This window comes from Triticum urartu, chromosome 2A (genome assembly GCF_056163025.1).
Source record: "Triticum urartu cultivar PI428250 chromosome 2A, HENAU_Tu73, whole genome shotgun sequence".
Taxonomy (NCBI): Eukaryota; Viridiplantae; Streptophyta; class Magnoliopsida; order Poales; family Poaceae; genus Triticum; species Triticum urartu.
The window spans coordinates 311,239,511-311,252,800 of record NC_141874.1 but is presented as its reverse complement, the minus strand read 5'-3'; the positions used below and the strand labels follow the sequence as shown (position 1 = coordinate 311,252,800).

The window sequence follows — 13,290 nt, the reverse complement described above, 5'->3', positions numbered from 1 at the left end:
TCCTGGCACCAGCCAATTTCCCTTAACCGTCCATGTGTCCCGAAGAGTCACCTGGCTGTTCAATTCCTCCCATCGACGCCTCCCCGCCGCTATTGAGGCTCAGGGCAACTCGTCTCCCACGAATCCGGGGGCAGCTCCGTCGAAAGCTTCCAAGACCGTGCGATCCATTTTTGAGCTCTCCGTCCATCCACCCCCGGCCCCTCCTCCCAAGCCCTCCCTCTTCCCTTCCTCCCCGCCGCCGTCGTTGGTGGCGGCGACCCCTAGACCAGTGGTGTTCCGACCCGGTCCTAACACAATAAATCTCAAAACAAAATTGGTTTGGTTGTTTGATTTACATAGTTGAATCTCTATGATTATCATTTGAACAAAAGCGACATAATTATGTTCGACCTACTCTGGCTTGGACGAACCCTCCACGGATTGTCCGATAAGATGAATGATGCTGAGATCACCCCATCTCAAGATCGGAATTTTAGATCGGGACCGACATAGATCGACTGTCTCATCAACCCATCCCATCAGTACTTATGTTTCGAGACAAGAGTATAACCTAATAGTTTAAAGTGAGGGTCGCATGAGGTTTCTGTGACCTGTAGTTCTAAACTTGCCATTTTTTTGCTGCTTTGACCAACTGACCAAGGCACAAATTTTTGACATATCCCAACCTAAGTGCAGATCCAAGATGAAACAACACATTCCTAAGACGATAAATCTCAATATTAAATGAGGTTTCAGTGTTCTCCATCGGCACTAAGTGATTTTTTTGCACATCTTATAGGTGCTTGGTACTCGTATTTGGTGTTTTTTTCATCATGATATAACTTTTTACAAATAAATTTCGGAATCTATAACTCCTAACTCCTGAAAACCCCGTAATTTAGAATCTCTGTGCCATTGACTACAAGCACGAATCTCATAGCAAGTGAGGTCCGACACGTCACGTTTTGTTTTCGTTCGGTAAAACTGTCTAAAACAGGCTTCATCCCGAACGCCAGCATCAATCCTATCTTCTTCTCCCCTTGCTCCACCGCTCAGAGCACACTGCTCTGTCTCCGCCATGCAATACAGAGAGGAGTGGCCTTCGCCGGTGACGAGGCTCCTCCCTGACCAGATCCCGCCACAGTCACGGCGGTAGGGGTCGAGGGATCCGCGGAGGGGGCCAGGGATTTGGCGTTCGCTACAGCCAAGCACCAGGTACTGCCGCGCTACGACTCAGCTCCTCGCCGACCGGAGCGAGGTGCCGTCGCGGTCCGAGGCCGAGGGCCGCCATGAGCACCAGGCCGCCGCGCTCGGGGCGACGCTGCCCGCACCATCCCTGCGATGCGCCCACCTCCAACCCGGCGGCGATGGCGATGTCCGCGAGGCCCTGGGCGCGAGGGAGGCGATGGCGACCAGCTGAAGCGGCGGCGCCGTCATCCTACACCGGGAGGCGGGGCCTGGTGGCGCACGAGGCTGCGGGATGCGGAAGGGGGAGAAGCAATGGAGGTACTGACGGGCGCGGTGCTGTTCGAGGAGGCGGGGCGCGGAGGGAGAGAGCAGTGGAGGTGCTGACGCTGACGCCGCGGCGCTTCATGGAGGTCAACTAGGAGGTGGACGAGGCCTTGCGGCTCGCAGCCGACCTGCTCGCCGATGCGCCAATAGGGATCTGCTCGCCGGCGGGGACGCCATTTTCTTCTAGTGATGTGCGGATGGTGAACTGCTCACCGGGATTCACCCCGAGCCCAGGTATTCCGCCGCCTCCTAGTAGCCGCCCGAGCTGTGCTCATGTGCCTTGCCGTTAGCTGAGCTCTCCTACTGCTACTGACCTGGGACGAGCACAACAGCAGAGCACATGCGTGCAGATTTAGTTAGAACAGGAAGTTTCGTCACAAAGAATGGTTCAGGTTCAGCTTAATGTAAACTGAAACTTTGCACTTTTGTTGTACAGGGAGTTGGAGTATCAGGGATAGGATATGTGCATCGAGCAGATTTTAGATTTCTGGTTCACATGGGTACACATTGGGTACATCTTGAAAATATTTTTTCTGGAATAGTTTCTTTTGAGCATGGCAAATTGTGTAGAACATGATATTTAGTACAATATGGCAAATTGGCAACTAGTGTGTAGTGTTTAGCACTGTTTAGTGTTGTTTGTCCTCCTGCGAGAATTATATTCAGTAATTTGCCATGGCATTTGTCCTCCTGTATTTAGTCTGTAGTGCAAATTTTGTAAACTTGCCATGTGATCAGTACATACAAACTCTAGCTTTGAAATGAATCATGAATCGGATTTTCTCTAGATTTTGCCATGAATCAAAAGTATATATTGTTGAACACTGCTTTGCCATGGCAAAAAGGATTTTATAGCTTTTGGCATGCCTCTAATATAGCTTTTGGCATGCCTCTAATCTATTTGCCATGCCTCTAATATAGTTTTCGCCATGTCACCACTACAACTTTGGCCATGTTCACATGGAGTAGTAAAAAAACAAATTTGAGTTGATTGTAGAAATATGTGTTTGTTTCCCTTTTTTTGACTTTGTAGGATTGATGATGACCACATTAAGCATTGCAACTGTTAAGAGATTTGATTTTGCTTTTGTACTTACTACTGCAAATCCACCCAGGTAATTTTGCCATGTCAATTAACATGCAGTATGTTTGTGCCATGGCAAACATTTTACATCATGGCAAATTTGCATTCTTTTAAACAGAAACAGTTACTTTCCCACCACCTAATTTAGGTGTACGCACCAATATTTTTTAACCTCCCACTAAAAGGTCCCAAATTAGCGTCTTTGTTCCCACCAAAAAATTAGCTTCCCGCTAAATACCTTCCTAACAACCCACGAATATATAATTCTAGACCAAACGACGGCGTCTTCACGGGCGATTGGATCTGAGCTCTCGTCTCGGTTCATCTGTGCTGCCGGCGTCATGACGGCGTCAACAGAACGAACCACATCAGGTGCACGGCGTCAGGTTAGTCCTCCTCCTGATCTCCTCCATCGCTGAAAAATCCAGTCCTCCTCAATCTCCCCCTCCTCCCTCTCCTCTGCGCCCGCATCTGTCCGGGATCAAACCCCCGCGAGCTCCTCCTCGGTGCGCGGCTCTCTCGATCCTGATCCATTCAGAGGGGCTGCCCCTTCTCTCCTCCGCTCGCCGCTTGGCCGTAGAAAAGAAGTCAGGGCAGGGGACATGCCGTCGCCGGTGGCATTTTCCCATCGCGCCTCGATTTGGCCGCCTCGGCGGAGGCGCTCGCGGCCTGGAGGGTCGGCGCAGCGCCTCACCTTGGCCTGCAGGCTGGCCGCCATGGAGCTCGCCTCGGCCTTGAACTGGGGCTCGAGGGGGCCTCCCAGCCCGGTTCATGGCCGCAGCCGTCTTGGCTGTGCACGCCGGTGTCGTGACGTGGTGGCCAGGCGCTGGTTACTGCCTCACCCGACCCCAGCGTGCCCGAGATGCCTGCAGACCTCTCCACCATCTCTGCTCCTGGTTCGCTCTGTTTCCTCCTGGATGCCAAAGGGGGTCGTGAGCATTAGATTGGTTTTTGAACATTAGATCCATTAGATCCATTAACTGAAAGATATAGACGTACTCTGTATGTACAAAGCTAGCTAGCTAGCTAATACAAGCAGCTTAATTGATTGTTGTATGAGCAGCTTTGCCGCTGCATATCCAGGTTTAGTCATCCTCTGCATTGCATTTGATTCAGATTACCATAAGATGATTTTTAATAGATATTTGGTCTTACACGAGTCACATTGGATTTTTTCCCTATAGATTCAGAGTAGTATTTTCATGAACCTATCACTGATACTTTGCCTTTCATGTCCATTCACATATGTCTGGTTTACCTACACAAGGGCACAATGATGAATTTTACGGAGGATGCTCCGGGTACACAACATCCTTACTTCATAATCACCTATCTGAATGGTGCAGAATATCAATACTTTGTTAATGCTAAGTCCCATGATTGTTTTTGTGTGTAGTAAAGAAAGGCTCTGTTCTCTTAACAAGGATGGAAAGTATAACGGCATACAAAAACCAACGTGGACAACCCAAATCTGGTAAATTGTTTAGCATTTGCTATAATGCATAAAATCTTGGTGTGGGTTAAATAGCTAAACCTTCAAGACTACAAAATCTTTTACAGGAACTCCAGAACAATCTGACATTCCAGTATCTGCTAATGACATGTGTTCCCTTGCTGAATGGCCATCCCATGCTCGCCGCAACCGTGCGCTACTACAGGATGGTACTTGCTTTCGTTTACATTTATGTCATCATTTTTACAATCTAATGCTGAGTAATACAATTTTTCTTGTATGATCTGGGCTGTAGAAGCTGGTGGACAGAAGAAGAAAGGGCGAGGTGTTCTAAAAGGTTTTAAAGCATCTAAGAAGCGTTTTGCCAATGGATCTGCAAAGCTAAATATTACATTCTCTGAAAAATTGGGTGGTACAGTAGGAATGAACTATCGTTCGTTCAAGGATGATGTGGTAGTCATAATGAAAAGAAAGTTACCACTCATTGGAGTGAGGACGTGGTCGGACATTCACCCTACCATTCATCGACTCATTGTTGCAGATATGATAGTGCGTACAACATTTTTCACATGTGTTATCTTATTTTACCATCGATAATGCAATGCTTATGTATATTTATTTGCTGTATGCTTTACAGGACAGATGGGACCTAGAAGATACACCAGAAACAGAAGAAAAAGTTCTCAAAATTGCGAAAGAGAGATATAGAGGCTGGCGATCAACTCTAAGCTCCACTTACAAGGCATACAAAACAGATGCAGCTAGATTGGCTAATCTGCCAGAAGATTTACAACTAGAAGAGTGGGAATGGATGATTGAGTACTTTGGCACTGATTCAAAATTTCAGGTTATCTCTAAGATCACGGTTTTGTCTATTATGTGTTAAGATCAAATGGCTAGTCTCACTGGTTATATCTGGTTTCAATGAATTGATAGGAACGCAGCCAAATGAACGCCGATAACCGTAAGAAACAGAAGACAAAACACATAATGGGATCAAAATCTTACTCGCAAGTTAGTTTTGAGAAGGTATGAGTCCAACTAAATATGTATGCCTTGCTGCTAAATATGGTGTCATGTTTCAAGCATCTCATTGTTATATTACTTGCAGAGAAACTTGGAAACTGGAGAAGAGCCAGATTGTATTGCTCTATGGGAACTCACCCACACAAACGATGGAACATGGTCTAACACAGATTCCCAGAAAGTTTACGTGAGTACACTGACTTTTGGTTATTCTATAGTTAGTCAATGATGTGAATTCGGCATGTTTCATCATCAGATGCGATTATTCATGCGTTGGACCGTGTTATTCTTGTTTCATCTTTTATAGTGTCAATATTGATGCTACACCTATAATTGTTCCTTTCATTTTAGGACAAAGCACTTGAAGAGGTTAAAAACAAACAAGCTGAAACTGAAGGTCCACTTTCAAGTGAGCAGAAAAACAATATTTTCCAGACCGCTTGCAAAGACACTCTGGAATGGAAGTCATCGCAGCCTCGTGGGTACGGATACATGGCCAAAACTTCAACTAGTTCTGAAAAGTTCCGTATCCAGATTGAAGAGCAAGCTCGTGCTACAGCAGCCACCCAGGAGCGAAACTCTCAGCTCAGCCAGCAGGTCAATGACTTAGAAGATCAACTACAAGCTGAACGTGCTAACACACAAGAGAGGATTAACTTGGAGCGTGCTGAGAGAGAACAACTTGAGGAGAGGTTAAAAGAAGAGCGTGCTGAAAGGGAAAGATTGTTGCAAGAGGAGCGAACATCAAGGCTGGAATTGGAAAAAACATGATGGCAAAGTTTGTAGAATTGAGCAAACAGATGGGAACCCAATAGGTGATGGTGATTACAGTCATATGCTTCCGACCTTGTAAGATTTATGTTGCTTACTTGCATTGCTAAAAGTGCACTTCTATTTACAGGTGCCTACGAAGAGGGTTGACAAAGAAAATAGTAATCCAAACTTGCAAAATATTCTTTCACAGACATCTAGTCCTAATAAGACTCCAGGTTCAAGGCCGACTGCTATTTCTTCAAATGCGCTCATAGAAGCTGCAACAAGGCAATCTCGAATGTTTAAAGCAATGGTAAGTCACAACCTTGCTTTCTCTTCATGTTCACCTGCATTTTATATGTCATTGGTCTTCATAATTAGCTAGCTGCTTCTTCTCTTTTACCATGTGTTGTTGCTGCATCGAGTCACAACTTCAACAAAATCGAATATGTGATAGCTAGGGACATGAACTTAACTGAAACTATACATCTAGTCATAACTTAAATCAATAGCAGGAGCTTTTAGTAGATGTATGATTGGATGATGGTACCATTCTGTATGCACGAGCAGGATGTCATGATCATGCGCGTGATGCCTTCGCTGATGAGTCCACTACAATGTCCCATGCAGTATCTCTTCCCGCTGATATAGGGGTTGTGAGGGTCATTTTTTAAATGGACTCGCAACTCCTGATGGAAGCACTTAATATCAATAAGGTGGACTCGTCGGCCTATGCTGCTGTTATTGAGGATACCAAGTACCCGCTCAAATTATGGTTTTCTTATTATGAAATAAATGTATGTTGTCGCTCGGCAAACTCTGTTTTTCATGCGCTTGCTAGACTTGATAGGATGTTAGAACCGAACTGGAATGGGGAGGCTGATGTACCAGCCCTTGTGGCTGCTCCGTGCTTTGGGTGATTCAGCCCAGCACTGTTAAGTTAAAAGCAATGTTTTTTTCTGAAAAAAAAACTTTTAGTGGATGTACTTGTGGTTATGCCTTAGCCATTCACACTTGTATAGTTGTTCTGATGCCTTAGTTACATGCTTGCTGACACAGTATTAGCTAGTTAGTCTAGCAATAGTTTTTAACAATGGAGCTGGCATAATTGTATGGCGTATGTTATGTTCGACTCATTAACTAGAACTTTTTTTATTTCTTGGTTGCAGGATCCAAAGAACTAGCTGGACTGGACTCTAGATCACGGGCAGTTTAGTCTTCGAAGTTAATTAGGATGGCTAAATTACATTTCAGTTTTATTTGATGGATATTTTCTATCAGAATTATGAATTGTATGAATCTACATATTATACGTATGGTTTTGAATATTGTAATTGAAAGCTTGTATTTTTTTACGGTTGCAATAGACTATTACCACAACCCACTTTTGGTTGCCACATGCTACCACCACTAAAAATATAGTGTTGCATCATATCTTAGTTGCTACGCCTATCTGTTTTGTTGCACTAGGATGTTGCAATGGAGCACTTTATATTGTTGTAATAGTTTGGCGCCACAAAAAATTTCATGATGCGATAACAGTTTGGCGCCACCAAAGTAAGTTTGTTGAAACAGAGCATCGCCACGGAAAGTTTAAATTGTCGCAATAATTTCTTGCTATTGTCACCATCAAAACAAGTATGTTGCAATTTCCTGTTACGACGATTGGAATATTTGTTGCCAAAAGTTAATGCCACAAGCGCAGTGGGTCGTGGCAATATGCCTAATGCCATGAAAACAAGAATTGTTGTCATAGGTTATTGCCACAATTATAGTGGGTCGTGGCAACATACCTAAAGCCACAAAAACAAGGATTGTTGCCATAGTTTGTTGCCACAATTGACTATTGCCACGAAAGAGTAATGCGCCATGAAATGGCCGTCGTTGGCATAGGTTGTTGCCACAAATGTCTATCGCTACGACATATCAGTCTCCACAATTCATTACATGTTGCATTAAAGCTATCTCCACAAATCAAATTGAGGCATCAGGTGAGTGCTGCCATGGGAAAACATGTGGCAACTTCCCGCATGGATGTTGCAATAGCACACTTTGTTGCCACAATTATTTTTTTGTGGTGATAACCTATTACCATGTGTCCAGTCGCAACGGCTGCCAACGAATGTCGTTTCGTGGCAATAGGTACTTATCGCCACGAAACAACATGTATTGCAACAAACGGTTTTGTTGCAATAGACCCGGATCCTTGTAGTGAATGTAGGTGTCAAAACCGGCGGATCTCGGGTAGGGGGTCCCCAACTGTGCGTCTAGGATCAATGGTAACAGGAGGCAGGGACACGATGTTTTACCCAGGTTTGGGCCCTCTTGATGAAGGTAATACCCTACGTCCTGCTTGATTCTTCTTGATAATATGAGTAGTACTAGAGTTGATCTACCACGAGATTGGAGAGGCTAAACCCTAGAAGCTAGCCTATGGTATGTTTGTTGTATATGATCTATCGACTAGCCTGGCCTCGGTTTATATAATGCACCAGAGGCCTAGGATAACAAGAGTCCTAGTCAAATACGCCGGTGGGGAGGAGTCCTTGTCTTGATCGCCAAGTCTTGTGGAATCTTCCATGTATGCGGCAGCTGTCCGAACTGGCCCATGAGTATACGGCCATGAGGGTCCTCGTCCCAATCTAACAGATCGGAAGATGACGTGGTGAGTACCCCCTAGTCCAGGACACCGTCACTAGTTGTTCGCTCTAGTGCTATGCCGCGATACCTACCACTTGCTTTATCATGCCTCCCATATTGCCATGTCAAGCCTCTAACCCACCTTTCCTAGCAAACCGTTGTTTGTCTATGTTACCGCCTTGCTCAGCCCCTCTTATAGCGTTGCTAGTAGGGCTAGACTAACGAGCTACTCGACTCGTTAAGCTCGTGATTATTAAGCTCGCGATCGTTAAGCTCGTGATCGTTAAGCTTATTAACTTTAACAAGCTCAAACTCGTGATCGGCCTGGTTCGTTAAATACTCGTTAAGCTCGTGAGTGCTTACGAGTGCTCGTTACATTTGTAAACAAGACAGAATCTAGGAAAGTAGTCATGCATCAGCCATCAACCTTTGCCAAATTTATTCTTTCCAAATAGTAGCACATAATGCAGCAACCATTAGCTAGCAGCAAGCCAGCAACACACAATGACACAATTAAATAACATTTTGACAGCAACATAGAGTGACAAAGACATGTCCAGGATTTTAAAAGACAAAGTTGAACATGGCTTAGGTGCTCAACATTGGATCAAGTTCGATCAGCAGACTAGCAGTACATACTATATTAACTACTTCAACACTTCAGCACGACACTTCATCAACATAAGGTCTTACATAACTAACAATGACCGAAATAAAATGATAGCTTCTAGCTCAGCAAGTGCAAAGTAGCTCCTGCTCCTCACATAAGTTGCTCATCAATTCATCAATTTCATCTTCCTACATAGACATAGAGAAATTCACTAGTTATGATGCAAGCAAATAAACAATAGTACAATGCTATAGCAATACAATCACACTCAATAATAATATGGGAGGCCTACTAGTTGCTTTCTATCTTATCTTCAGGAAATGGAATGAACTCGACATCGTCATCATTGCCATCTTCCTACAAAGGTAAGTGCAAATATGCAATTTGAATTAACATTTAGCAAGAGTCTAAGGTTACAAGAAGATAATACACAGTAGAGAACAAGAAATATTACCACTGTAATTGTAGTCTTAAGCTGGTGTTCTTTTGATCCTTTAATGTAGCTAGAAGCACACACAAGTGCCACAACCATGTTTGGGCTGAGAGAGCTACGATTGTCATCGAGAATTCTCCCGCTCGTAGAGAATGTTGACTCTGATGAGACACTAGTTGCTGGTACAGTCAAGAACTTCTTTGCCATCTTTGCCATGATAGGATATCTATGAGCATTGAACCTCCACCAGTCAACTACTCTGAAATTTCGATCCAGAATTGGATGTGTTTTGTCTTCAAGGTAACTAGTCAATTCAGATTTAGATGGCTCTGAATTTGTCTCCTCTAGCAAGGATTGAAACCCACTTGACAATGAAGACATAGATGCACTTGTTTGCCCACTAGATATTGAACTCTGTTCATTATTGTTGCCAGCCTCATTCTTGCGATTTTCCATCTCATAAGTTGCATAGAGATCAAAGAATTCAGATTTGATTTCCCCGGCCTCACTACTGCCCTTCTCTTTACCATGCATTTTCTTAAAACAATAATCAACAAGTTTCATCTTAAACCTAGGATCAAGAATGGTGGCAATGACCATGACATTGTTCTTTTCCTTTTTTTTGTTCTTCCCACTGTTTTCATTTCCCTCACCTTCACCATTGCTATCCCAATATTTATCAAACTTATCAAGCATTGCTTCTCCATCTTTTTCATGTTTGCATTCGAACCCATGGAATGCTCTACGATAGCAATCTTAACATTCATGATATATGGAGAAAAAATGTTGGCAGTAGGATAGTTAGATCCTGATAATACAGTTGTTACCTCGGCAAACGATTTCAAGATGGGTTGAATCTTCTCATATAATGCCCACTCTTCATCTCCAGTCTGCCATTTGTAGGTAGCATCTACCTCTGCATACTTTTTGAAAGCAGCCCTATACACAGTGCAAGCCTCTATCATTCTGCATGTAGAATTCCATCTAGTAGCAACATCTAGGCATAAACCTCTCCCAATTTCCATATTCAGAGACTTGCAAACCATCAACAATTTGTACATGCGTGTTGGAGATTTTTTCAAATACTTGACAGTATCCCTAAGCTTATTGATCAAAGTTTGCAACAGAGCAATGCCATCATTCACTATCAAATTGACAATGTGTGCACAATAGCAAACATGGAAGTACTTAGGAATAAATTTAGCCGATTTCCGAGAAATGATATTGTCCATCAACCTCTTAGCAGCATTATCATTTGAGGAAGCATTATCCATAGTGATTTTCATGATCTTATCTTCTATTTTCCATTCTTGGCAACACTCAAGAACTGCTTGAGCTATGACACTACCCGAGTGAGGTGCATCTAGCTCTATGAAGTTTAAAACACGACATTGCATGATCCAATCATCATCTATGTAGTGAGCGACCACAGCTAGGAATGAGAGAGTTTGGTTTGAAGTCCATAGATCACATGTCAAACTAATGCTTTCAACAGACTTTAGTTGCTTTTTAAGGATATCTTTCTCGTAAAGATACTCATTCATGCATTTAGCTCTAATTTTCTTCCGAGCAATGAACTTGTAGGATGCATTCATATACTTCATGAGGATATTGAACCAAGCATGCTCTACCATCCTAAAAGGATAATCATGCACAATTATCATCTTTGCTATGATCTTAACGGCTTCTGCATAATTGTATTCATGGTTTACTATGAGAGATGCACCTGGCCTTTCAGGATCGAAGTTGATTGTACCTTGATTTAGCTGTTTTCCCCTCTTGTTTAGATAGACTGAACAAACATCTTTATGAATATTGAGGCTATTAGTTGACCCCCAGGAGTATAAGCAAACAATTTAGCACAATGCAAACACTTTGCGTTCGTGACAACCGCCCCTGGCGTCCTCTTACTTACAGCCTTGACCTCCTTGAAATGTTGCCAACATTCTGCACGTTTACATCTCATTTTCTTCACCTTCACCTTAGTACCATCAACTCCTACCTTTTTCCTTGTCCCTCCTTTATTTGCCCTCTCTTTGCCATTGACCTCAACTACTATGTCATTTCGATTATCTCCTGATCCAAGAGAAGGCTCTGACATATCATCATCCATATCATATGCCTCTGCCTCGTCAACCTCCTCATACCCTTCATGAACCTCTACCCATTCATCTTCATCGCCGTCATCTTCCCGTGGAGAATGAAATAGCATGATTCAGATTTTACAAGCCAAATATTTAAAAAATACTATCAATTAGAATTGTTTGATTAGGGATACAAATAATGAACATCAACACATACAAAATAATTAGTAAGTATCACTACATAATAATTGCACTGTGCAAAATTGTATCAATGAACAGAAACACATCTTCCTGTTGCATTAAGTAGTAGGTGATACTAATAACCACCTAAACTAGTACTGTAGAAGTCAGGACATTTACTTACTAGACTGGTTTTGCATTTAAGTAGTAATTTTTACCATCTAATATAGAAGTCAGAACTTAGAGCATGTATAAAATTGAGGGAATGAAATTATAAGATTCCCACAAACATTCAACTAGGTACTTCAGCATGACTAATCTTAATCTGGTGCATGTATCAGTGTGTGTGTGACAAAGTATTTCACCTAACTGCACTTGTATTTCTACAATCAATTAACAATAGTATACATTGGTATTTCAGCAGATTCACAAGTACTAACTAGGGCATCAAAGATTCAAAGTATATGCTAATATGAACTGGAATGTAATAGAAAATAAAAATAAGAGTGGGAGATAAACAATCTCACCGGTCCTGATCTAACACCGACGGCATCAACGTCAGAGCATGTCGGTGATGTCGCCTCCATTGCTCTTGGACGCCTTTCTCCTTGCACTTGTTGCCGAGGATGAGAAGGCTTTGCTGCCGTCGAAGGAGACTCCCGTGATGCTGAATCGGAGGCCGACGTCCTCTTCCTCAACACCTACTTTCAGACCTTAGACTCCATGCTTGGAGTGCCGGCCGCAGCCGGTGGTCGCTCGCGCCGTTCCATGGGGATGCGGATGGAGATGGCGGAGGCGGGCAAAATTCGTCGCCGGCGGCCGCCGGAGTAGAGAAGGAAGCAGAGCCGCGCCGCAACGCCGGGGTCAAAGACCTAGACCTAGCCGCTGCTCTGCTGCTTTCCCCATCTCTCTTTAGTTTGTACTATGTAGTCTCCTCGGCTCCTCCTCTGGTATCTTCGTAAGTAGGCCGCGACTGACCAGATTCCATGAGGCCAGATGTGAACAGAAGATAGTTACATGGGCAGCGGCTGGACTGGAGCCGAGGAGGTGGGTTGTGGCCTGTGGGCTGGGCTGAGCACTAATCATTTTCCATCTAGTAATAAAACTAAAAATTAGTGATCTACAAATTAACGAGCCAAATGAGCTACTCGTGATACTCGCGAGCTAGCTCGTTAAGCTCGTTTGTATTAACGAGCTAAAGTTGTTGTTCAGCTCAGCTCATTAACTAACGAGCATGAGCCTTAACGAGTCGAGCTTCCGAGTGCTCGTCAAACTCACGAGTAACGAGCTTTTCGTCCAGCCCTAGTTGCTAGTTGAAGGTGGAGATGAAGTTTGTTCCAGGTTGGAACATGGATATTGTTGGGATATCATTATTATCTCTTATTTACTTTAATGCATCTATATACTTGGTAAAGGGTGGAAGGCTCGGCCTTATGCCTGGTGTTTTGTTCCACTCTTGCCGCCCTAGTTTCCGTCATACCGGTGTTATGTTCCTTGATTTTGCATTCCTTACGCGGTTGGGTGTTATGGGAACCC

The 13,290-nt window shown here is 43.6% G+C and overlaps 1 protein-coding gene and 1 pseudogene across 1 annotated transcript; one reads left to right on the top strand and one right to left on the bottom strand.

Moving 5' to 3' along the window:
* Nucleotides 1-1,105: 1,105 nt before the first annotated feature.
* Nucleotides 1,106-7,204, top strand: LOC125537099 (uncharacterized). Its single transcript, XM_048700401.2, has 12 exons — nt 1,106-1,725; nt 2,846-2,961; nt 3,843-3,876; nt 3,972-4,049; nt 4,136-4,237; nt 4,324-4,577; nt 4,666-4,875; nt 4,965-5,057; nt 5,140-5,241; nt 5,406-5,869; nt 5,956-6,120; nt 6,977-7,204. Exons 1-10 carry the CDS (start codon nt 1,689-1,691, stop codon nt 5,823-5,825), a joined length of 1,446 nt encoding a protein of 481 aa, XP_048556358.2. The 5' UTR covers nt 1,106-1,688; the 3' UTR covers nt 5,826-5,869; nt 5,956-6,120; nt 6,977-7,204.
* A 2,144-nt stretch (nt 7,205-9,348) lies between these two features.
* Nucleotides 9,349-11,702, bottom strand: LOC147984932 (zinc finger BED domain-containing protein RICESLEEPER 2-like; annotated as a pseudogene).
* Between the last annotated feature and the right edge of the window lie 1,588 nt (nt 11,703-13,290).

Excerpts from the sequence above, each read along its gene's own strand:
- LOC125537099 (XM_048700401.2), top strand. The coding sequence starts at position 1,689 with ATGGTGAACTGCTCACCGGGATTCACCCCGAGCCCAG. Across the intron at positions 4,050-4,135 it reads ACGTGGACAACCCAAATCTG|GAACTCCAGAACAATCTGAC; the intron begins GTAAATTGTTTA and ends AATCTTTTACAG. Across the intron at positions 4,238-4,323 it reads CCGTGCGCTACTACAGGATG|AAGCTGGTGGACAGAAGAAG; the intron begins GTACTTGCTTTC and ends TCTGGGCTGTAG.